Below are 22,178 nucleotides of genomic sequence, written 5' to 3'. Positions count from 1 at the left end.
TTTTGAAAGCTGGAAATAGCCCAGCAGTGCGAAACAATGTGCGAATATATCTTTTATAGTTCGTCAAAGACAGAACAAATGGCAACACGTCCGGTGGTGTGCGCAGTTTCGCTTTCAGGCAGGCACTTTCAATTGTGTAATCACCGATGACCGTCAAATGGTTAAGCAGACGACAGGCACTGTATCCATCACCACATGGGAAAAATCTTTAGTGAGAAGTCACCAGTCAGTTAATAAGGACAGCCAAGTCGCACGTAGGTGTGTTTCTAGATTGCTACTCGTGAAAACTCGTTCCCCATCGAAACTCTTAACCTCTCTCAGGCAGAATTTTGTTAGTTTCAATTCCAAAACGAATGCCACTTTACGGGCGACTCTCTGTGAAGTTTGTCAACAGGGGCCATGTTTTGGAAAAGATTTTCTACAAGTGGGCACAGTGTGCGACATTTGCAGTGGTGGAGGTGCTGCACCATTTCTGCCAAACTGCACCAGAATGAGCAGCCTGTTAAATACTGCTCCAAGGGCTGCATTTGTGCATGATTTGCACCATGTCTGCGCCAAAAAAGAACCATTCTCGAAAAAAAAAAAAAAAGTATCTGGCACATGGCATTGTTGGCGATGCCACTGAAAATTAAGAGAGCACAGTTGTTGTTTTTTCGGATGCCTAAGTACAGTGTGCAAAGAGTAGGGTTTTGCGGATATTCGAATTTTCAAATACTAGTTTCAAGTAATACGCTATTTGATATTCTCTTCAAAGTGCACTGCAATAGTGATGCTTTTCTATGCGTTGATCGCGGCGGGTTAGCTTCCTTGAGTGCGCTTCTCCTCATGCACCGGTGCACCGCAGAGAAGCAATACACCGCGGAGCTGACACCGCAATCTCGCAACACGCTTTGCCGCAGCGGAGCCGCGCTTTTAAGGAAAAAAACAGATCTCCAAAGTGGTTTAATGCACGCGCATTCCTGGCTCATTAAAAAAAAATTAAAAAGAGCAGGAAACATGGTGATTGTTGATATTTACAATGCAGTAAAATCTTCAAAATTTAACTGTGACTATTATGCATGGGTACATGTTTGGCAATGATGTTCTAACAACCTGTGCTCATTATTTGTGTTTGTAATTTTTTTTTTTTAACTTCAGAATTAAAGAAAATATTTGCATGTAGCAAAAAGATTTATAAGTCCCCTTCATTTAGGCATGGCTGGGGTCCTTTATAAATTTAATTTTATGTAAAATTTGTCGTTTATTTGTGATCCCACTGTTGGTTTTGGACTTCTGGGGCCACAATCTATAAATATAGCTAGATTAAATTTAACAAAGCTTATAAGTGAGCAATTAGAAGCTTGTGAACTACCTTTGTGAGTGCAGCTGAATTTTTGTTTGAGCATGCTTAACAGTAGCGAAAAGCATGGAGAACGGCACAGCAGCTATTCAATATTTTATTAAAAAATATTCGGCCAAAACCACGATTAATTTTGAATTTGCTTCGAACCGAAAATCTATTATTTGCACATGCTTAACAAAGAGTTTGTCGGTTTTTGTGCAAACGGTGCTCACATCGATAGCACTGAATAGCTAGCGCTATTCAATGTGATCGGTTAGAGTAGCTATGCGTTCCGCTTAGCTACTGTATGAACAGCAGCAGGTGGATTACGAGCAAGAGCAGCATGATAGAAACACTATGAAGTACAGTGCAGTCCACTTATAATGATACCACTTATAACGATATATCGGTTATAACGATTGATTTTATAGAAGCATCAATTTTTGCATTGGTTCTATGTAAAAATAAACCATATATAGTGATGCATTTTTCCCGGCATATCGGACATAACGATCAATAAATGATCGCGTAAAATGTGTTTACTACGAAAATTCAACAAAAAATTAGATAAAAATTGTGAAATTCCGCGAAAAAACGACCGAGATCAGCGAACGCGATCATCGCCGATGGGCCCCGACCGAATACTCTGTGAGTAGGCGCTGCGCGCGGCCTTAAAACTTCGGCGCTATCATCATCATCATACCCATAACCTCGTAACCCCTCCCCGCCCTCCTCTTCCCCCCGTTGCTGGCGTGAAAGATGGCTCCGACGAAGCGAAAAGCTATCTCCTTCGAGGAGAAAAAGCAAATCCTACGTGATTGGCGGCAAGGATTCAAGGTCGGAAGTCTCGTCCGGAAGTATGAGCACTCTCAGTTGACGATATTGACCATCCTGAAATCCGGCGACGTCGTAATGAAGAAGGCTGGAACTAGCGGCTTTGACGACCAGCGGAAAAGGCTTAGGGAAGCCTTGTACAAGCTGTATGCACACCGCGATAGTCAAGCTCCTGCTGCCGCACAAGCAAGCGGAGATCTTGGATTTTTTTTTAGCATGTTTGACACCATTTCATTGCGTGCTTGCTGATGACCCTACAATACTAAAACTCTGTTATATTGTGGCGCTTCTTCTATGGTGTGATTCAGTGAACACTGGTGAGTAACCTTCTGCTTGGGGGAACTATTTTGGGCAGTTTTCAGGGTCAGTCCGGATACAACGATAATCGGTTATAACGATCGGATTTTCCGCATTTAATAATATTGTTATAAGTGGACTTCACTGTAGCCAGAAACATCTTTTAACGTCAAACATAGACCGAAGATGCCATCGGTACTCCTAATAGATTAATTGAGGCATCTGCAAAATAACCCCCATAAGAATGTTAAATAAATAAATAAATACCTGTAGCAGCCATGTTCTCTGTAGGTACGACACTTTAAACAGTCTCCCAACGCTCAAACAACTGCAGTTTTTTCCACAGGCTAACTTTTAAAGAGATCATATTAAACTTTTCTGACATGAGAGCTTAAAATTGTCTGCTCCAAAAGTGGGAATATCTGCTCCACAATCTGTTTTTCTCTGCTGCAAGAGCTGCTCCAAATCACCACTTGTCAGTTCCAACACTGCATATGTTGGGACGTTACTTCAGAACGGTAACATCCCGTAGGAGTGACCGATAGGGCCATACAGTCGCCAAATGATTTCTCGGACTCCGAGGGGACCCTGAAATTGTCCAAATAATCATTGGGCCCGAAAAATCGATTTCAGCCAAAATGTCATATTTCCGCGCATATTCCGCTGCGTATTGTGCACTTTCCACTTGCTTGATGTCATTTTTAAGTTCTCGTTAACTTCCACCTTATATAGTTCACTTTTCACATGTTTGTTGATCTGTTTAATCACAGTGCTGCGCTTTGTTGGCTCCTACGTTGGCACAAACAGCGAAGTTGAAGTTGGCATCATTTGGCACTATTGGGAGACAAGGTTTAGTCCACCAAGCTCACTTCAATAATAAGCCTATCGACAAAAAACCTTTGCCCTCAGAGACCACAAAAACGGCAGTTGGCAGCTCTTCTCGCGGTCGCACTCGAGAAACGCACACCATGAGAAGAACTCGAAGAGCCATAAGAATGGGCAGACAGCAGCCATGCTGTCTTTAGCGGAACCAGAAAACCCGATTATAGCCTCAACCCACCTTGTTTATTCTGTAGGTCGTGATATTGAGGCTACAGGGCAAAATCAAAGCAACCAAAATGGCGGCTACTAAGCTCGCGGCGGCTATTTTGTGGCTTTAAACTGAGGAAATCATGCAAATTATTTCCGAAATATCGAGCAATAAGCTTTATGGCATCCGAAATTTCGGTCAATGTCATACATTAACTCTATGGGGTGAGTGACGGTTTCACAAAAACGTCCGAATAATCGGCGTCCGAAAAATCTGTCGGTGACCATACTTTTCACCGTAACTTGGCAAAGGGCAGATGCTATGATCCCCTGGGGCCAATAAAGGTAGTGAAGGCGAAGCACATGACAGCCCTTACCAAAGAGGCGAGAACTTTATGCAAGCAGTTGGAGCAGGGGTGAAGGAGGAACTCTCCTCTCACCCAGACCCTCTTCTGTGTGTTTGGGGTGTCACCTTTGTCCCCCTAGAAAATTTGTCTGTCCCTCAAAATTCATACAAAAGCGGCTCTGACAGCAGTGTGTGTAACTAGCGAGATAGAGTAGTCACGTGCCTCCCTTTAACGTTCTTTGGCTCACTGTACTCCGTTTCACCTCACGTCCAACCGCAGCGGACGCTCCGAGCCACCTCGGCCAATCCTGCTCCGTGAGCGTAGCGCATGATGTGCTTTCCGCTCATTTGTGCACCCCTTTTTCAAGGTCACGTAACACTTGCGCAACTTTGGATCGGCTCCGACGGCTCGTGGCATCCACTGCCGTTGGTTGTAACGTGAAACCGAGCATAGAAACCATTGTCTTTGCAGTTTGCCAAGTTGCTGCGAAATTGAATATAGCACTCGTGCAGCACACCTTGCAAGTTTTGTGGCAGTTGGGAGTTGGGAGAGGTGTCTGGGACTAACCTGACTGGTGCCGGTTGATTCTCCCGCTTGTGCCGATGGCGGCGAGAACCAAGGGTCTCCTTTTTGTTCCGGTGCAGCCCTGCGAAAGAGGCTCAGGACGACGACGGGGACGTGTTCATCATCAAGCCGGACGAGATTCCCGAGATCCCGGCCAACAACTTCCTCATGAGGAGAGTGCCCGCCGAAGCTGACTCAAACTTCGGGTGAGTCCAACGGGGATCGGTGGCCGAGCGCATCGGCGCACCGCGGGCTGGAGTGTGTAGAGCGAAAGCTCGCGCCGCAAAACCCAGGAATTTCGGGTTCGGTCCTCATCCCCCGCTTGTTTCGATGCGGTTGTGCGTCGTACTGGCGTGTGGTTGTGTATCGCTGGCATGTGGTGCGCGTTGAAGGCCCGAGGCTAGCGGTTGTACTGCACCGGCTGAATTTCTCATCCGCTTCATAAACCAGTTTCGCCGCACCTCGAAAGCAGTCCGACCTTACGCCATATAAAAACAAACTTCAATTTTGTCCTATTGGAGGGGGAGTCTGAGGAAACATGCCAGAATAGGGTGGCATCGACACTCGAGCACATCTCTATTTAGCCGGAAAAATCGACGGGCCAGCCGAAATTTTCCTTGAGTGGGCTCTTCCGGGGTTGGCTCTGTCTCGCGAAATTTCAAGGTTTAACTTTACAGCCATGAGAAGCGAGAATGAAATCCTTGAAAATTCAATTCAAATCAACGCCGATTGGATTCTCTCTCATTGAGAAGATAGGATTGTATTCGAAAACACAAACATAGAGCAGTCACCGAAGGCAGTTCAGAGGCTGCTTCTTTCGTCGGACTGCTCACGGTAGTTTATTTTAGGCCAATGGAGAGGGCTCGATGAGTGTATAAATGCAATTCTTGGCAAATAAAGTAACGACGTTTGTGGTTGTCAGTTCTTCGTCCCAGTATGGTGCTAGATACAGACGTGGTACGCAGCCCACCCTAGTTTTTGCATTTCCTTCGTAACCTCGCTTCCTCCGAGAGCTGTGGTGGTTGTTTGCTGCACAGGGCGCCCGACAGGAGGATGGGAGGCTTCTACAACCGGCGCCCCAAGATCTCACGGTCCGGTCGCAAGATCAAGGGCAGGGGCTTCATGGTGAGTGGGCACCAGACAAGGAAGCAGGGCGGCGGAGGGGGGCATACGATTTCAATTGCGTCTCCTACTGGCGCTTTTCGTGCCCCGTGTTTGAGTGTCCCTGGAACAGCAACAAGACCTGTCGCAGCAGCCACCGAGTAAAAGCAGGTTCATGCACTTGCGGCTGCTTACAACCCAGTGCGTTAAAACCTCTTGCAATCTCTTACGACGAGAGTACACACTGGTGCCATTTATTGGGTAGCCATAAAACACTCGCAGTTTTTGTATATTTTTAGAGCCTTATAGTCCCAACCACACTCAGGGTTATGTCCTCAAAATCATGTCCTATAAGGGTTGTAACGCCCGTGGCTGAAGCTCAAGGTCGCGTAATCAAGGTCACGTAAGCACCAGTTGCCTAAGCTCCGTTCACATAAGCCGCGGTTGCTGAGGTTGACGTGACCTGACATCCTAGAGGTCACCGTAGACGTCATTCTTGATGTCTTTTTTAAACGTCGTCCTAGACGTCGTTTGAGAGGTCGTCCTTGACAACGTCAAGGACGACTTCGAGGACATTCATCACATTTGGTAGAATCAGTGTGCTTGTAATTTTTTTTGTTGTCTCGTGCATCATTCTTTATTTATTGGATCGATAAATATTGAACAATGCTATGAACGGCCGTTTTGCATATGTAGTATGTACGTTTGATCCCACAAACACTTCAGAACCCTCGCTTTAGGAAAATGGACTTCCAGGGCCTCCTCGTAGACAGTGCCGCATGCCAGCGCATTCTCTCGTCGTAAGAGATCGCAAGAGCTCGGTCGTAGGGAAACGCAAGATTGTGAACCAGATTTAATCCCATAGATCTTCGTGGTTTTGCCATTGAGAAAAGACGATGAGCATACCCAGGCTTCGCTGTTGCGACAAACTGAAGTCATTGAATGGGAATGTGTCGAGAGAGCTAGAGCCGAACTGGCACATCTCATATGCATGTGCGCTTCCATGCTGCCTCTAGGAATACTGCAAACGCCAGAGTTTTGCACATTTTAGGCATCTAGTGATGGGTGCCAGAAGCGAAGACCTCGAGTTCCCGTGTTGGCACCGACACTCGTCGTGGAAGGGATTCCGCAACACTCCTTGGGTTCCGTTGCGGTGCGTCCCCTCCAACACGCGTGGTTGAAGCAGGGCTTGGCGTCTGTTTCAGAGGTACCGCACCCCGTCCCCGGAAGGGGGCCGCTCTGGCAGCGAGACCCCTCCCCACTGGAAGCAGGCCCAGTCTCGCATGAAGCCCCTCAAGGAATACCTGGACCTGGCAGGAGACGGGGAGGATGAACCGTGAGTGGTGCAACCTCCGTTCCCCTCCCTCTCCTCTTCATCAAGGGGAAACACTGGTTTTCGAGCTTTACTCCTTATTGTTTGGCTGAAGTCGAAGAAAGTGCGCGGGTTTATTCAGCCTTCCTTGCTGGTTGCAAATATCTGGTCAGTTTTCCCCGACAATAGATCAGTCCTCAAGGTAATTGAAACTTGCCTGGCTTTGTTTTCAGAAACAATAGGGAAACGTCTACTCAACAAACAATTCTGTTTAATACATTTACAGATACCACAAAGTATAAGGACTACAATTTTGGAAGTACTTTTGAGATTGAACCATTATTAGTGACTAATAAAATAAACTGTTGGGCTAGTTCACCCCCCCCCCCCCCCCCCCCCCCCCCCCGGGACCAAGGAATTTGGTCATCCCGTTGGCATTTTATTTATGAGGCCTCTTCGCGCTCCTTCTTTTGTGGGTACAACAGAAAGGCTTTCAAGGGCACTTTGTGAGGGTTTGGCAAGTATATGAAAGCGTCAGTGTCATGTGAAGTCACTGCACCACGCGGCATCATGTTGTGACAGCGTGCATCTAACATAATGAAGTATTTAGCTCACAAAGTAGAGAAGAAAAACAGGAGAGGAGAAGAGTGACACTTAAAGGGCCCTTCTCTTGTATGCTTCAACCTTCCTTTCACGAACCCTTGTGTTCTTGTTAACCTGATCGCCCAGTGTTTGTGTAGTGCCCGGGTGGCCTTCTGGCATATTTGAATGGGTGCATGCCCAGAATTCATTCAACAGACAATGAAGGCCCTACACCAGCCTGGATGAACTATTCACAGGGCTGGCGGTCGATGCGCGTGTCCAGGGTGGACCATTCTGTCTTCTCCTTTCTCTTTCTTTTCCTGTCAGTAAACCTATAGCTGTGAGTGGCACTCTTTTCTGTCCTGTTCTTCTCTCTACTTTGCGCACTAAATGCCTCAATATGTAGACTACCAACTAGCTCAAATGTCAATGCTACGAAGAAAGGGTAAAAGCACAGGAGAGCTGGTGAAGAACTTCCATCGTAAACCGGAGACACGGAAAAATAAAAAAAACGGACAAAACAACAACAAGTCTCAATGCTACGTATTTAAAACAACTTCATTTCACTTTGGCTAGCTAGTGCTCAGAATGAAGGGCTTGCACTCATAAAGCACAGGACAGGAAGCAGCTTTTGTTTGCACATTGCTGTTTTACGACATCTGTCGAGATTGTGACGCAACCCTTCCAGTCAATACAAACATTTTGAATACCGTATTTACTCGCATAATAAACACACTTTTTTTCCCGAAAAATTGACACATATTTGGGGGGGGGGGGGGCATTCATTACATGGGGTAAAATTTTTGCATTTACACACTTCGTGCAAATGTCATATTAAATGCGAATATGGCACAACAAGGTACTGTGGCACGCCACAATCACCATGCTTTATAAAATGCAAACCTTTTTAGGGCGCTTTCGGGGTGCCTTTCGCTGAAGGAAAAGCGCCCTACGAAGCTTACTCAGCACCAAAAGCAACACGACCATTCTTAGGCGATTTATATTGCTAGTATCCGGCGGGCACGTTCGGGTATGTCTGCGTAGTCGCGTATAAGAACTCTGCATTTAAGAACTTGTACAAAGTCCAACCGCCAACCCCCCCCCCCCCCCCCCCCCGATGCCCACTCGCGCGGATCAAGTTTCGTTCACGGAGAGGCTACCAGACACTCTCGGCCTACAGCCAAGCATGCAACTCGCTGTGTCCTTCTGTTACGGATTAAATAAACTTAAATAAACGCATTTACCCGGAGTGTGTGAAATTAGGCCTAACCACTTTCACGATTCCACTGTCTGAAAGCGGACCACAGACGACGGCTTGTTTGTTGACATCAATGCATCCGATAGGCAAAGAATTTCCTTGGCTCGGCAAATCCTCGACCCAAGCTTTGTCAAGTGTGCGCGACACTCGGTTTCATGGTTGATCACTTCCGTAACTACCGCAACTACGTACTTGGAACCATTATTACGCGAGCGGCTTGGCTTGACTTGGCCTGACTGCTTGGCAGCAAAAGAAAACTGGCTTGGTGGCTCGCTAAATTGGACGCAATTCGAGACTCGTGGATCCGAAAATTGGAGGTGCTTTGATTACAAAAGGGAAAAAAAAAAAAAAAAGTCAAAATATCGATGCCTGTTGTGGGGGGTGCGTTTATTGTGCGAGTAAATATGGTAATGCATTTTCGCAAGAATAGCAAAACTGATGCGTGTCCTTGATTTGTTGCCTCGCCTGTCTGTGCAGGATGCAGGGGGAGCCGGGAGATGCACAGCCCTCAGATGCCACTCGCAAGGAGGCTGGCAAACCCAGGAGGTAAGCATGTACACTGCACCATCGGTCACATGCTCCATCTTACACCTTGCTGTGCTGTTGCTTGATTAAGTCATTACTTCTGTTTAGTCTTGTGCGAATAGTGAATTTTGAGTTTGAAGCGAATAGTGATTTTGGCCGAATATTTTCGATTTGAATATCGAATAGTTTTTCCAAGCCTTTCACTACCATTCCATAATGCTTAGACAAAATTCCAGCTAAACTTGTGAAGGTTGTTCCTCTTGTTCATTTATAAGCTAAGTTTAATATATCTACCGTAATATCCCGAGTCAACGCCCACCCTCCCCCCTCCCACCGCCTGAAATTCTCAAAAATTGTGGGGTGGGCCATGACTCGAGTACCGAGCTCAAAAAGTTTCGAAAAAGTTTAAAAATGTGATATTTCTTTGTCTGTGTATAGCGAAGCTAGACAGGAGATTAACTGAACTCAAATCTCGGGTTGGTATCTTACTTGCGACACATTTTAGTGTCGAGCAAAATCCACTGCTTCGCGGGTAGCTCATTTCCGCCTCCTCCGAGCAAGCGCAATTCGAAGCCACGACCGCTGCAGCCTTCGGTCCAACATGAACGAAAAAAAAAAAGAGAATCATTGAAAAAAAAAAGAAAAGAAAAATCGCAAGAAGCCACAGTGACCAAGCAAAGGTGACGAAAGCCGAAAGGAAAGCGGGTCCCCGCTTCCTTTTTGACTTCGGAACCAAGCAAATTGGCAGCCTTTAACCTGACGCCTAAAACGAACCCAGTACGAAAGCAAAAATAAGATGACAGAAGCGAAAACCATAAAAAGGCTCTCTCCGCGGGCGCGACCGTTGCCGCGGAAGGCGCGCGCACGCACAAACTCAATGACCTTCGAGTTTGTGCGTGCGCGCGCGTGGCTCCGGGACAACTTTTTGTGGCAGTACAACCGGAGCTGCGGGCGGCCAAGGCCAATTGGGCACCGACGCGGAGTGCAGCCATTGTTTGTTCTCAGAACGCAGCCACTGGTTACGCTCCATCCACAGCGGTCGCGCTGAAAACAGCACAGCCGCTGTGGATGGAGCGTCGGAACTTCTTGCTTCCGTGGCACTCTTGCAGCAACGTTTCCAATTTAGAGTCCCGCTCGCGCTTGCGGTCCACGCCGAAGTGACGTGCGGTTGCACTCACATTCGATCCATGCTTTTGATGCCATTCGACAATCTCTACTTTCCTCTTCACTGTATAGCTGTTCCGCACCTCGTATAAAAATTGAGCAGCACCGCTGGCAGCAACAGACGGAGAGTGGAAATCAGATCTCAAAACCGAAGCTTAAATAGGGTGCAGGCCGTATGAATAACTTGATACTGCAAATGCAAGTTGTTTAGAAACGAAACAAAGCTGCCTTTTATTCTCATTCGTCTCTCTTTGTCGCGAACTCCAATCGACTTTGCACACGGCGGTCGCGGCATTTGCAAAGAATGCCTGTGTGTTTGCCCCCTTTGCAGTTTACCGATGGGCGTTTTTTATCTTTTGGGCGAACACAGACTTTCAGTTAGGAACAAAAGGAAGCGGCGTTCTATAAACGTACTCCGACTTCGCGCGGAGTGGTCGCGTTGTTCTGAAAGAATGCCAAGTCGGCCGGAGTAGGTTTTGGACAAAGAAAATCGAATCCAAACGAGGCTTTTTGTTCTGAACCACTTGTATTCGCAGTATTGAGTTGGTGATCCGATCCGCGTCCTATTTAAGTTGCGGTTTAGCGGCCTGACTTATCTTTTCAGTGAAAACGGTCTTTCAGTTATGAACAGAAAAAAGAACATAAAGCAGCATTCTGTTATCTTTTTCTCTCCCTCCTACAATCTTTTTTGACCCTATGATCCGCGTGTCCAGGCGCTATATTGCAAACGCACCTTCTGGCCTTTTATATTTATTTCTTTTTCGGGAGGGGGGAGGGGGGTGCGGGCAGGAGAGAAAGGATTGGAAATGTGTCTGCTTTTGTTTGCCAGATAAATATAGGTTCGCTTTCTTATCTTTATTGTGTTTCTTCTGCACAGGCATCCTCCAATTTTGGAGTCGTGAAAATGCAGGAGGGCGCCCTTTCTTTTCTTTTTTTTTTCTGTTTGCAATTTGTGGGGCTCGGAATTGATGTTTTTTCAGGTCTGGGCGATGACTTGGTGCTTTTTTTACGAGATCATGGCGTTGACTCGGTGCTTTTTACAAAATCGATATTTATGACTCGGGGGTGGGCGATGACTCGGGATATTACGGTATATTTATGGCCTGTGACCTCAGAAGGTATGATGTCTTGGGATGGCATGTAAACGACTGATTTGACATAAAATTAATTACTATAGAGATGGCTATCTATACCCAATTGAGTGAATTACAAATCTTGCTATATAAAATATTCCTTCTTTAATCTCGAGTTAAAAAAGAAAGCATTGTGCATGATGAATGCAAGTTGTAACGACATCTCTGCTTAACGTAGTATACTTTTGCATAACAGTCAGTTTAATTCTGAATCTTTTCTACTATGTAGATGTACACATTCACAAAGTTTCCATTTATTTTTATATACAGCCGGCACGCTTGCACCATCCCGCTTTGAATGTATGCTTTTCTTTTAAGCACGCAGTAGACCGATCTCAATAAACGTTCCACGCATGCGTGACGCCACCATAATTGTAGTTCATAGGATGCAGACGCCAGTTCACGAGACAGCTCATACCGCATCGTGCTCTGCTCGTGCAGACCTCCAGCAGGGTTGTCGCACGTGCAGAAAGACTACAGCTTCCACGATGCATGGCGGCAGCGGTGGCGTACTCAAATTAGATGGTGAGATCGGTCTATTGCGATATTCATACTTTTTCATGTGTTCATCGCGGTGCGTTACCCCGTTGAGTGCGCTTGTTCACGAGCACCGCTGTAATGCAGAAAAGCAACACCCGCGGAGCTCGCTTCCGCAGGTATTGCTTCTCTGCAGTGCACCGGTGCTCAGTAAGAAGCACGCTCAATAGGGCTAACCCGCCGCAATTAACACTTCAAAAAATGTGAATTGTGCAGTTCTTCACGAAGCGAATATCGAATAGTGAATTACTCGAAACTACTCTTCGAAATTTCGAATATTCGCACAACTCTACTTCTGTTTAGTTCTTAGATGTATGTATGGTACTGTAAAACCTCTCTGTAGCAAAGCCTAATACTGTATTTGCTTGAGTAATAGCCGCACATCTTATGAACAAGGCCTTGCGTCTACTTTCGTGCAGAACACACATACAGCCATCATCACATTTTGTATAAAAGACGCAACGAATGACGAGGTCAGAAACATGCTTCTCTATAAAAATGCAGTCTGAGCAATAAGACTGTGGTGGTGCAGGTGAGCTGGTGTAGATTTACCATTTTCTTGAATCACCTGAGACTGGGTGGAGAACTATAAGAACCCAAAGTGGAAAATTGAAAAGTGGCAGATAAGGAAACCAAAAGTTTTCTTATCTGCCAGAAGAAACTTTTGGCAGATAAGGAAAGTGTGTTTGTGTGTACTAGGACAATGGCAAATCCGGAAAATAGGTCATGTCTTTTGTTGGGCTTTGGACCCGGAGTTTGGGTATTTTGAATGTGGTTGGTTGGCGACGTTTGGGTTTTTGGTATATATGTAAGTGTTACTAAATAAACCTTCAGCTGAGTTGGAGACGACGCCTTCTTTCTTTCTGTTCCTGTCTCTTCCACTTTTGGTTCCTCTAGTTCTCCACTCAGTCTCAGGTGGTTCAAGAAAATGGCAATCTGAGTAGATGGCATTTTCGCGTGAAGGCGTTATCTCCGTCCCATAAATTACCGTCATTTTTCTGTCTATCGCTGTGATTCACCATCCCCGTGCCCCGCGGGAAAGCAGACCCACACACTTCGTGCAGAAGTGGCGTGGCTATTGCTCGAGCAAACACAGTATTGCGAGGCAAAGCCGAAATAGGATTTTAATGCACATACAAATATTGAATGTAACAATAGCAAATCTTTTTTTTAGAAACAAAATATTATTTTTGAGAATTTCAAATGTGTTGTAAATAAACAAGGGATAGAATGAACATGTTCACCCCTAATTAATTTTGTAGCTTTAATTTTCTCGTTGGCTCCAGAACTGTCTTTGGTCAGATTTTTTTTTCGGCAAACACGTCCGGGCCGTCTTCGCGCAGTTCCGAAAACACGGAGAGGCGGCGGGACCGCAAGGACCGTGAGCGCGACCGCAGCCGCGACCGGCACCGGGAGAACAGGGACCACGAGAGGGACCGCCACCGGGACCGGGACAACCGGAACCGGGACCGGGAAACTGCGCGGACCTCGTCGCGCAACCACCAGGACGAGAACCACCCGCCAGCAGAACCGCGCCGGCGACGCAAGTTCGAAGAGAACCCGAGGCCACGCAAGGGGGACCGGGAGGCGTCCCCTGAAGGTCCCAGGGACCGTTCCCCGAGGAGGTCCAAGGAGCGGCCGGGGGAGAGGGCGGCACGCCGAAGAGGCAGTGGCGAGGGCGCCCCGCCGGAGGAGAGGGCAGCCGGAGAGGCGAGGAACCGGGCGGCAGCCGGCGCCAGGAGGCACGACCGGGAGGCCCCGAGGGACGGCCAGCGCAGGTCTCCAGCCAAGGTGAGGGTGGAATGGAACTCGGCTGATTAGTTTCGCCACGGTGTCTGAAACATGTCTCCGACTAATGTAAACTTCCCTGGGGCATTAGGTCTTTTGGTTAATGGGGCTGTAGGGACTATCCAAGTTGGTTTTACCATGTCGAAGAGGAGAGGGAAGGGAACAAAAATGCAGCCGACCCATGGATGTGCCCACAAAGGACTCCGACGTTGGCGGTTGCTTTTCTGTGCTATAGTGGATTTCTGCTTTTTGCTTTATTTCTGCTTTCCGCTTTCGACTTTTGTCCCTGCTTACAAGTGTTTCCTTCGTGCTATGGCAACCCAGTTGTGCGGTTCAATGTAAAAGAATGGCGAACGTTCATCGTTTGGGGTTTTGCTGTTTGGCCGGCTTGTGTCGTAAATGCTATTTCGGCACGGAAAGCAGAGGGGAGAATTATTCACAGAATCCCTCGAAAGTGATTTGTTCTCTTTCTAGCTGCATTTCTAATTGGTGCAGCCCGTTTCAACCTTACGACGGACCGCAACAAACACTATGAGCCATCCAAGTGTGTCCAGCACTGGGAATGTATCGCGTGACCATGTGCCCTGCACGTTGCTGTGCTCCTTCCGTAGGTCATGTGCCCCTCGCAGGGTGTTGGATTGGCTCTGGTGGCTCATAGCGTTCGCAACCAAGCACTCTAATTAGGGTTTTACTGGATAGGGGAGGGAAACCCTAGATGAGCTTGTGTTTTATTTGCAGAAATGGAAGGAAAAGACTTCAAAATCCAGCAGCACTCGCGCTTCTAAGCGCCTGAAACACGTAAGAATGAGAGAGACTTTTGTCTCCAGTGGGAATTTCGTGAATGCCAGAGACGTTGCACCGTATGAATTGCTGCTTGCACCTAGGCTCTTTCTGTCTTCTCTTTGCTCGTGTGGAGCTGAATGGGGGTGTCTTCTGCAATATGCCTCTTTGGCACGGCTGGTGGAAGTGTTTGCTTGTGGTAAAGCCTTGGCCTGCTTGACATAGGGGTGCACAGAGGTGAGGTGCCACCAAAACGAATTGCTGCTGACAAAAGGGCTAACAGCGTGCAAAAAACGAGGACAAAGTAGAAGTGTACACAGGACAAGCGCCGACTCTCAAGTGAACTTTAATAAAAAAACAAATTCAGCGACACTGAACACATCACAGAGTGGTCAATCAACACGTGTCTGAAAATGCGATCTCTTTGCTGCATAAATTCAGCAACGTCTGGTTGACATGTCCTGTGTGCAGTTCTTCTGCTTTGTCCCTGCCTTTTTGCACGCTGTTTGTCCTTTCGTCGGTATGAACCAACTACCCCACATTGCCGCCCTAATTCAATTGCTCCCATTGGAAGAGATGCTGAACAGGAGGGCAGGGGAGGAAACTACGGGTCGTGGCGAGCAGAGAGCTTTGTTAGAAGGACTTTTCCCACTAGTCTATACCTGTAGCAGACTATAGAAAAGTATGGTTGATGAAAAATTCTGCCAAAAACCTAAGGCAACTTGAAGGCGAAAGCCCGAACACCGATCTCGGTGATAGCGAACCTCCAAAGACAGTGCATTTCTGGCGCTGTTAATCTCGTGGCATGTCGCACGCCCGCTCTTCACCGCTGCCCGAGCAAATGTGTCCTCCTCTCCCGCTGGGTTTGCGCTGCGTATGCGCCTCCGCCAATTCTGGCACAAGTAACGCCATCTCGTGGTCCAGTGGCAAACCATAGGTTTTGGTACATTTCGTGTCGCCGACGTGTTTTCGCTCAGGGAGTGGATGGTGAGATATACAAGGCTTTCACCTTAATGAAGGGAGAGAGTTTCTGCTAGAGAGGGAAAGGCAAACGTTTGCTGCCAAAAACAAACAAAAAATGCTCGATTTATGTCGATCTTAGGAATAAAGTCAGGGTAGACTGAATTTGTTACTGCGGCATTCTTTGTAGCTTGTGGTAGACAGTTTTTTTTTTTTTCTTCAATTGTACAGTTGAGCGTTTTCAAACTAAGTCTGCGGGAATGTCAAAAGTTTTTGTAGTACAGGGGACTTGGGTGCGCGAAACCGAATTTGTGTTATTGTGTATTGATGTACCTGCGGGACATTTGAGGTGTTACTTATGCGCAACGCAATGATTGCCTGTACATGTGTCCTGTGGGAAAGTAGGCGCAAGGGCCTTGTTCATAAATAGTGCGGCTGTTACTCGAGTAAATACGGTATAGCGCCAAATATATTATGAGCGCCATCAGGAACGAGGTTTTGTACGTAGACAATTAACTTACCAAAAGAGTGAACGGCAGCCAAGTCTGCTGGCGCATCGCAGCTTGGAGCATGTTGGGCGAAAGCTCGTGCTGCAGGACCTAGGCATCTTGGGCTCGATTACCACCTGTAGCATTATTAAGCTACTACTCAAGATTTTTAGCTATGTGTATTCTGGCCTCCTAATGCACAGTAGGTTTGCGCAGTAGACCATTTCAGCTCACTGTGCTTGCACCCCAGCAGCAGCACGCACTCCTTCACATTCACACCCTCTTTGAAGGACCTGACAACCTTGACGTCGTCTTAGAGGTCATTCTAGATGTAGTCTTTAACATCATCCTTTAGGACGATGTTAAGAGTGACGTCTAGGACGACCTACCACCTCTAGTGTGATCTCAAGGATGACAAGGATTGAACATCGTCCTAGAGGACGACCCTAAATTTGGTGGGGAGTTTCCCCGCTACATTTAGTGGAAAAATTGACTTCATGACCTATGCATCAATTCAGTTTCGCCGCCAAATTTGGTGGCATGCAATGATAAATGCTATCGCTGTCATAGATAATCACCCCTATGGTTTCTAAAAATTTGCTTCAACCATCAATTTGCTGCCTTGTAATTTTTTATTTTTTTTTTTTTTTCTGGATGAATATCGTATTGGCGCATGTTTGTGTATTTACCATTGCATGATGCAATTTAAGACACCAGGCTCCAGGTTAGTGGTCGTATTGCCAGTACTGCCACTGGAAAATTTTGTCATCGATGGCCAAGACACCAAGCGCTCCTTTGTGCGGAGTAATTTCCTGCTGTCCAAACTTCCACAGAACAAACTTAACTGAAGCGTTCGCAGACCGTGTAAGATTGACCTTTCCTAAATCGGGCGGTGACTGGCACCACCACTCGCCGTTCGGAGGAGTCTCTTGAAGCAGCTGTGCTGCTCTCGTGCATGTAGAGTCGCTAGATGGTGTAGAAGCGGGCGTGGCAGCATACAGCAGTATGGTAAAATTGGTCACGTTCGTGACTGCTACAGTGCGCAGCGCAGCAAGGATGGAAAGAGGCACCTAACCGAGCCAACTGAGCTTTTTCTTCTGTCTGGCACAGAAAGGGGAGTGCATTTCCTTTGTGCCCTCTACTGATTTCGCTTAGATTTCGGCGTCACTGTTAGTCGCTGATTGTCTTCTTGACCGCATAAAAGGAAGGTTTAGAATAGCGGTGTCGCCATTTTACTTGCGCCTAACGCTAACCATGCTTGTGCTTTGCGTTCGCTATTTTAGCTTCCGCTATTTTTCGAAAATCGCACGCTTACACAGAGCGTCTTTTCGTTCCTCCAAGGTGGATTTGTGATGTGCAATAAGTTGGCTAAAGCCAAGACGAGCACAGTTTGAAAATGGCGGCTCCTAGGACCGCGAGTATGACCGCATTGACGGCTGTCATGAGCGCGACGTCGGGGGTATTCTTGCGATTGCGATTTTCAATACAGGATGACATTGCACTCTTACGATTTGGAAGACCCAGCAAGGTCGGCAATCATCGCTGGCAACTTGCTGCTTGCAACCCACATACATTTTTTGGCAAAGGTGTGGAGGTTATGGTGTGTGAAAGTCAGTACACGAGACCTCTCTTGCCTAGGTGACGCAGATAGACACGACCAGTCGACCGCTTTCGTCGCATTCTCATATTAAACGAATCTAAAATGTTACTCCAAACCAAAAAGCTAGGGTTGCTTGTGCGAATATCCAAAATTTTGAATAATACACTATTCGATATTCCTTTCGAGAAAACTGCAACTGCACTATTCGCATTTTTTTGCGAAGTGTTGATTGCGGCGGGTTAGCCCTATTTAGCGCGCTTCTTACTGAGCACCGGTGCACTGCGGAGAAGCGATACCTGCGGAAGCGAGCTCCGCGGTGTTGCTTCTCTGCATTATATCGGTGCTCGGTAAGAAGTGCACTCAACGGGGAAACCCGCCTCGATAGGCACTTGTAAAAGTATAAGTATCACATTTCGTGCTTAGAAGAAAAACATACATTCAAAGCGGGATGGTGCACTCGCGCCGGATGTATTTGAAAATAAATGTAAACTTTGTGAATGTGTATATCTATGTTGTAGTAAAAGTTTCAAAATTAAGCATAGTTGTAACCCGAGACTGGGGATACGGACAAGGGACAAAACACAGAACCATTGCTTCATTTCAAAATTAAACTGATTGTTATGCAAGAGTATACAATGTTAGGCAGAGATGCCCTTACAACCTGCATTCATCATGCGCAATTTTTTTTTTTAACTCGAGATTAAAGGAAGAATATTTTATATAGCAAAATTTGTAAATTTACTCAATTGGGTATAGTTAGCCATCTCTGCAGGATTCATTGTATGTCAAATCTGTTGTTAACTTGCCACCCCAAGATATCAGATCTTCTGAGGTCACAGTTCATATAAACTTGGCTTATAAATGAACAAGTGGAACAACCTTCACAAGTTTAGCTGGTTTTTTGTCTAAGCAATATGCGAGGGTAGTGAAAGGCGTGGAAAAACTATTCAATATTCGAATTGAAAATATTCGGCCAAAACCACTATTTGCTTTGAATTCACTTTGAACTCAAAATCCACTATTCGCATAAGGCTACAAAAAAATTTATTTTTTTCTCAAGTTACAGCATTTCATGTGTGAAATTACAGATGTTTTTGTACCTTGGTGGCGTTGCGAGTGCAAGATGTTGGGTTTTTTGTGTTGAGGCGGAGAAACAACATTATAAAACTCTTGCGTAGCGTGCGTTAATGCAAGTGCTAAATTCAGCGCTGGTGTGCGCTAAAATTGCTTACATTATTCTAAAACTCCCTATTACTGGTCCTAGGTGGTCCAATTTTGGACTCCGATCGAGCAAGGTCGGGAATCTTAGAAACCTGACGAAGATGGGCATGTCGGTTGAACAAATGCCAAAACAGCATGAAAAAGTTGTGACTGCTGTCAAAAATACTTTTTTATTTACATACTCTCGTTCACGCGAGTCCTTTCAAATGCGCTGACGTACACGGAAAATAAGAAAACAAGTGTGCGCATTGCCTGGACAAAGCGTTGAAAAAAATCTCATTTTGGAGCAGAGTGGTGCATAGGTACTCCATGGCGTGAGGAAAGCGAAAATATGCACGAGCGCATGCGGTAGGAGGCACGGCACTACTTCCGTCACACTGATTCCCCTGCCGCCGCGTCATGCATTCTCGGTTTTGAGTCCAAATAATTTGTTAGTGTACAACCTTTTGTCTTGATGGTGCTATGTGACTATAGTATGTTGCTGCATAGAAAGCCTGCCTGCAGGAACATAGTCCTGAAGTGCCATCTAGACACAAAGTTGCACACCAACAAATTATTTGGACTTAAAACCGAGAATCTGCGGTGGTTTCAACCGTCGCCACTGTTGCACTGTTTCTCTTCTTTATGCGTGTCACTTGAGAGCGACAATTTACGTGAAATTGATTACTTTTCACCTATAAAATTCGTAATACCGATCATATTCACTTCGTGGGGCCACGAAATTGCTTAGTTAAGCAGAAATATTTGTCAAACAAGAATTCATTGTAGTAGTCAGAAAATTACATTGGATATTATAAAGAATAAAACTATATACACCAACCAAATCCTTGTTTAAAGGCGGAACCCTACGTTTCAGGACCTGCTCGGTCTCTTCTTCAGTGGTTGACTACGGCTATGGCCGTTTAGGAGCAGTAATCACTTTTCTTCTTCTACGGCTGAGTCTCGTTTTTTATCGGTGAGGGGAGCGAAGTCTGTTCATGTATTGTAGACGGTCGGCAGAGGGCTGAGGTACCTATTTGTTTTCTGGCGTCGTTTGGATGTGCCAGGATTCAATGAAAAGTCTATGTCTGGGATTGGTCTCAACGGCAAGGATGCTGGTGTTGGCAAAGTCAATCCTGTGTTCATTGACGTCACTGTGCTCAGCTACGGCGCTGCGTTCATGGTCGAACTTGCGAACATCATTCTTATGTTGGCAGATTCTCTCCTGAAAATTCTTTGTTTCTCTAATGTATGCGACTGGGCAGTTCACGCGGGGAATTTTATAAATAACGCCTTGTGCTTTCTCCATAGGCGAGCCATCCTTTGGACGGGGCATGAGTGTTCCGAGCATGAACATCAGTTTGTGGGCCACTTGGATTCCTACTCTGGCCAGTACACGTGCCAGAGCCTCGCGTGTACCTTTTATGCAGGGAACACTGATGCTTGTGGTAGGACAGAATTGTGTACTTGCTTTGGGTTGCAGGTGTAGGCAATCTCGGGCTTGATGACTGGCAATGCAGTGGATGAAGCTGCTTGTGTAACTATTACGTCGTTGTTCGGCGAAGATGGTGTGCTCCTCTTTTTTGCGGTCAGCTTTGGATGAGCAGATATTCTTTGACCTGGATAAAAGCGTTCTAACCACTGATGCCTTGTGACAGGCTGGGTGACTGGATTGGTCACAAGGCATCAGTGGTTAGGACGCTGTTATCCAGGTCAAAGAATATCTGCTCATCCAAAGCTGACCGCAAAAATGAGGAGCACACCATCTTCGCCGACCTACGACGTAATGGTTACACAAGCAGCTTCATCCACCGCATTGCCAGTCATCAAGCCGAGGTCGCCAACACCTGCAGCCCAAAGCAAGTACACAGTTCTGTCCTACCACACGTATCAGTGTTCCCTACATAAAAGGTACAAGCGAGGCTCTCGTACGTATACTGGCCAAAGTAGGAATCCAAGTGGCCCACAAGTGGCCCAATTCCACACATAGAATTTTCATTGAATCCTGGCACATCCAAACGACGCCAGAAAACATAAATAGATCCATCGGCACACTGCCAATCGTTTACGTGAATGGACTTCGCCACTTCACTGATGCAAAACGAGACACAGCCGTAGAAGAAGAAAACTGTTTACTGCTCCTAGACGGCCATAGCCGCAGTCAACCCCCGAAGAAGAGACTGAGCAGGTCTTGAAACGTAGGGTTCCGCCTTTAAAGGGGCACTGACCCCCCCAAAGGTCGTATATTTTTTTTTATTGTCTAAAACTATGCAAATTGTAGTCATAAACACTAAAAAAAATACCGCATCGTAAAAATTTTTTTACACACGTGCGTGTTCTTTTATTTTTGTTGTTCTTTCCCGCTCCTCGCGTCTTTTGATTTGTGACGTCAAAAATTGTTAAATTTGGAAGCTTTGTAGGCAATATTTTTATAACATTTAATAACAACCATCGTAAAACATATTTACTAATGCAGTTGTGAAGGCACTACGGCTTTTCTTTTTGATGTCGCCTCCTGGATTTGCATCCTCCCTCGGAAAACATGGCGGCGCTCGACGCATGTAGCAGAGGATGATCGGTGGCACGGCACGCTCGGAATAAAGCAGGTTTTTCCCGGTCCGCCGGTGCCCTTCTCTCCCACTCTTCACCTCCTCGATTCGGGTCGCTGTGGCAACGGCGGTTTGGAGCGGCCGAGGCGTGAAAGAAATTCGACTCGCAGGGCTCCGCTATATTTGACGTCACCGTACTGGCGCGGATCTTGCAGGAACTTAGATTCGGCTTTTGGAGATGGTTTTTTTGCTTCACAAATACTGAATTCTCAAGTTTCGAACTTTGAGGGTAATGTCTCGGCATTGTTATCAATCGGTTCGGATAATAAAAAAATAAATATGATTTTGATATGTCAGTGCCTCTTTAAACAAGGATTTGGTTGGTGTATATATTTTTATTTATTATTGTTGCGCCCCAAGCATAGAGACGTCTCTCGAATGTTCACTTTCAAGACATTGGATATTGGCCGGGACTTTATTTTATTTTGTTACGCGAACGTTTTCATAGTAGGGGCGTTCGTTATGAAGGCTTTGACTGTAGCATGTGATTTTATTCCAAACTCTTCCTTTTTTGCGACCGTGGGCACAATCTGGATTTCTTAATTCGTCCCATCAACTGTTCCGTGGGTAAGTAGAGACTGCCGTGGTAGAGACAAAGTCAGCCAGCTTCGAATCTACCCCCTAACTGGCGCAGTGGTAGAACGTCGAGCTAACGACGGGGTCGTCGGTTCAATCTTTGTCAGGACGTGTTTGGAATATCTTTCTTTCTTTCTCAATTCACCACTTTTTCGTACGGATTGTCCTCCGAA

The 22,178-nt window shown here is 46.3% G+C and overlaps 1 protein-coding gene across 1 annotated transcript in view; it reads left to right on the top strand.

Annotated features, from left to right (window-relative positions):
* Positions 1 to 22,178, top strand: part of LOC8041504 (peptidyl-prolyl cis-trans isomerase G) — a 45,920-nt gene that overhangs the window by 17,180 nt on the left and 6,562 nt on the right. The window contains exons 10-14 of the mRNA XM_029967520.4: positions 4,473 to 4,598; positions 5,430 to 5,517; positions 6,699 to 6,829; positions 9,123 to 9,191; positions 13,348 to 13,795. Coding sequence (XP_029823380.2) covers positions 4,473 to 4,598; positions 5,430 to 5,517; positions 6,699 to 6,829; positions 9,123 to 9,191; positions 13,348 to 13,795 — 862 coding nt within the window. The remainder of the gene's footprint in view (positions 1 to 4,472; positions 4,599 to 5,429; positions 5,518 to 6,698; positions 6,830 to 9,122; positions 9,192 to 13,347; positions 13,796 to 22,178) is intronic.

This window comes from Ixodes scapularis, unplaced genomic scaffold, assembly GCF_016920785.2.
Source record: "Ixodes scapularis isolate PalLabHiFi unplaced genomic scaffold, ASM1692078v2 PGA_scaffold0__279_contigs__length_252992795, whole genome shotgun sequence".
In the NCBI taxonomy this organism is placed as follows: Eukaryota; Metazoa; Arthropoda; class Arachnida; order Ixodida; family Ixodidae; genus Ixodes; species Ixodes scapularis.
Note: the sequence above shows the minus strand (reverse complement) of the source record. Positions and strands in the feature narration are given on the sequence as shown.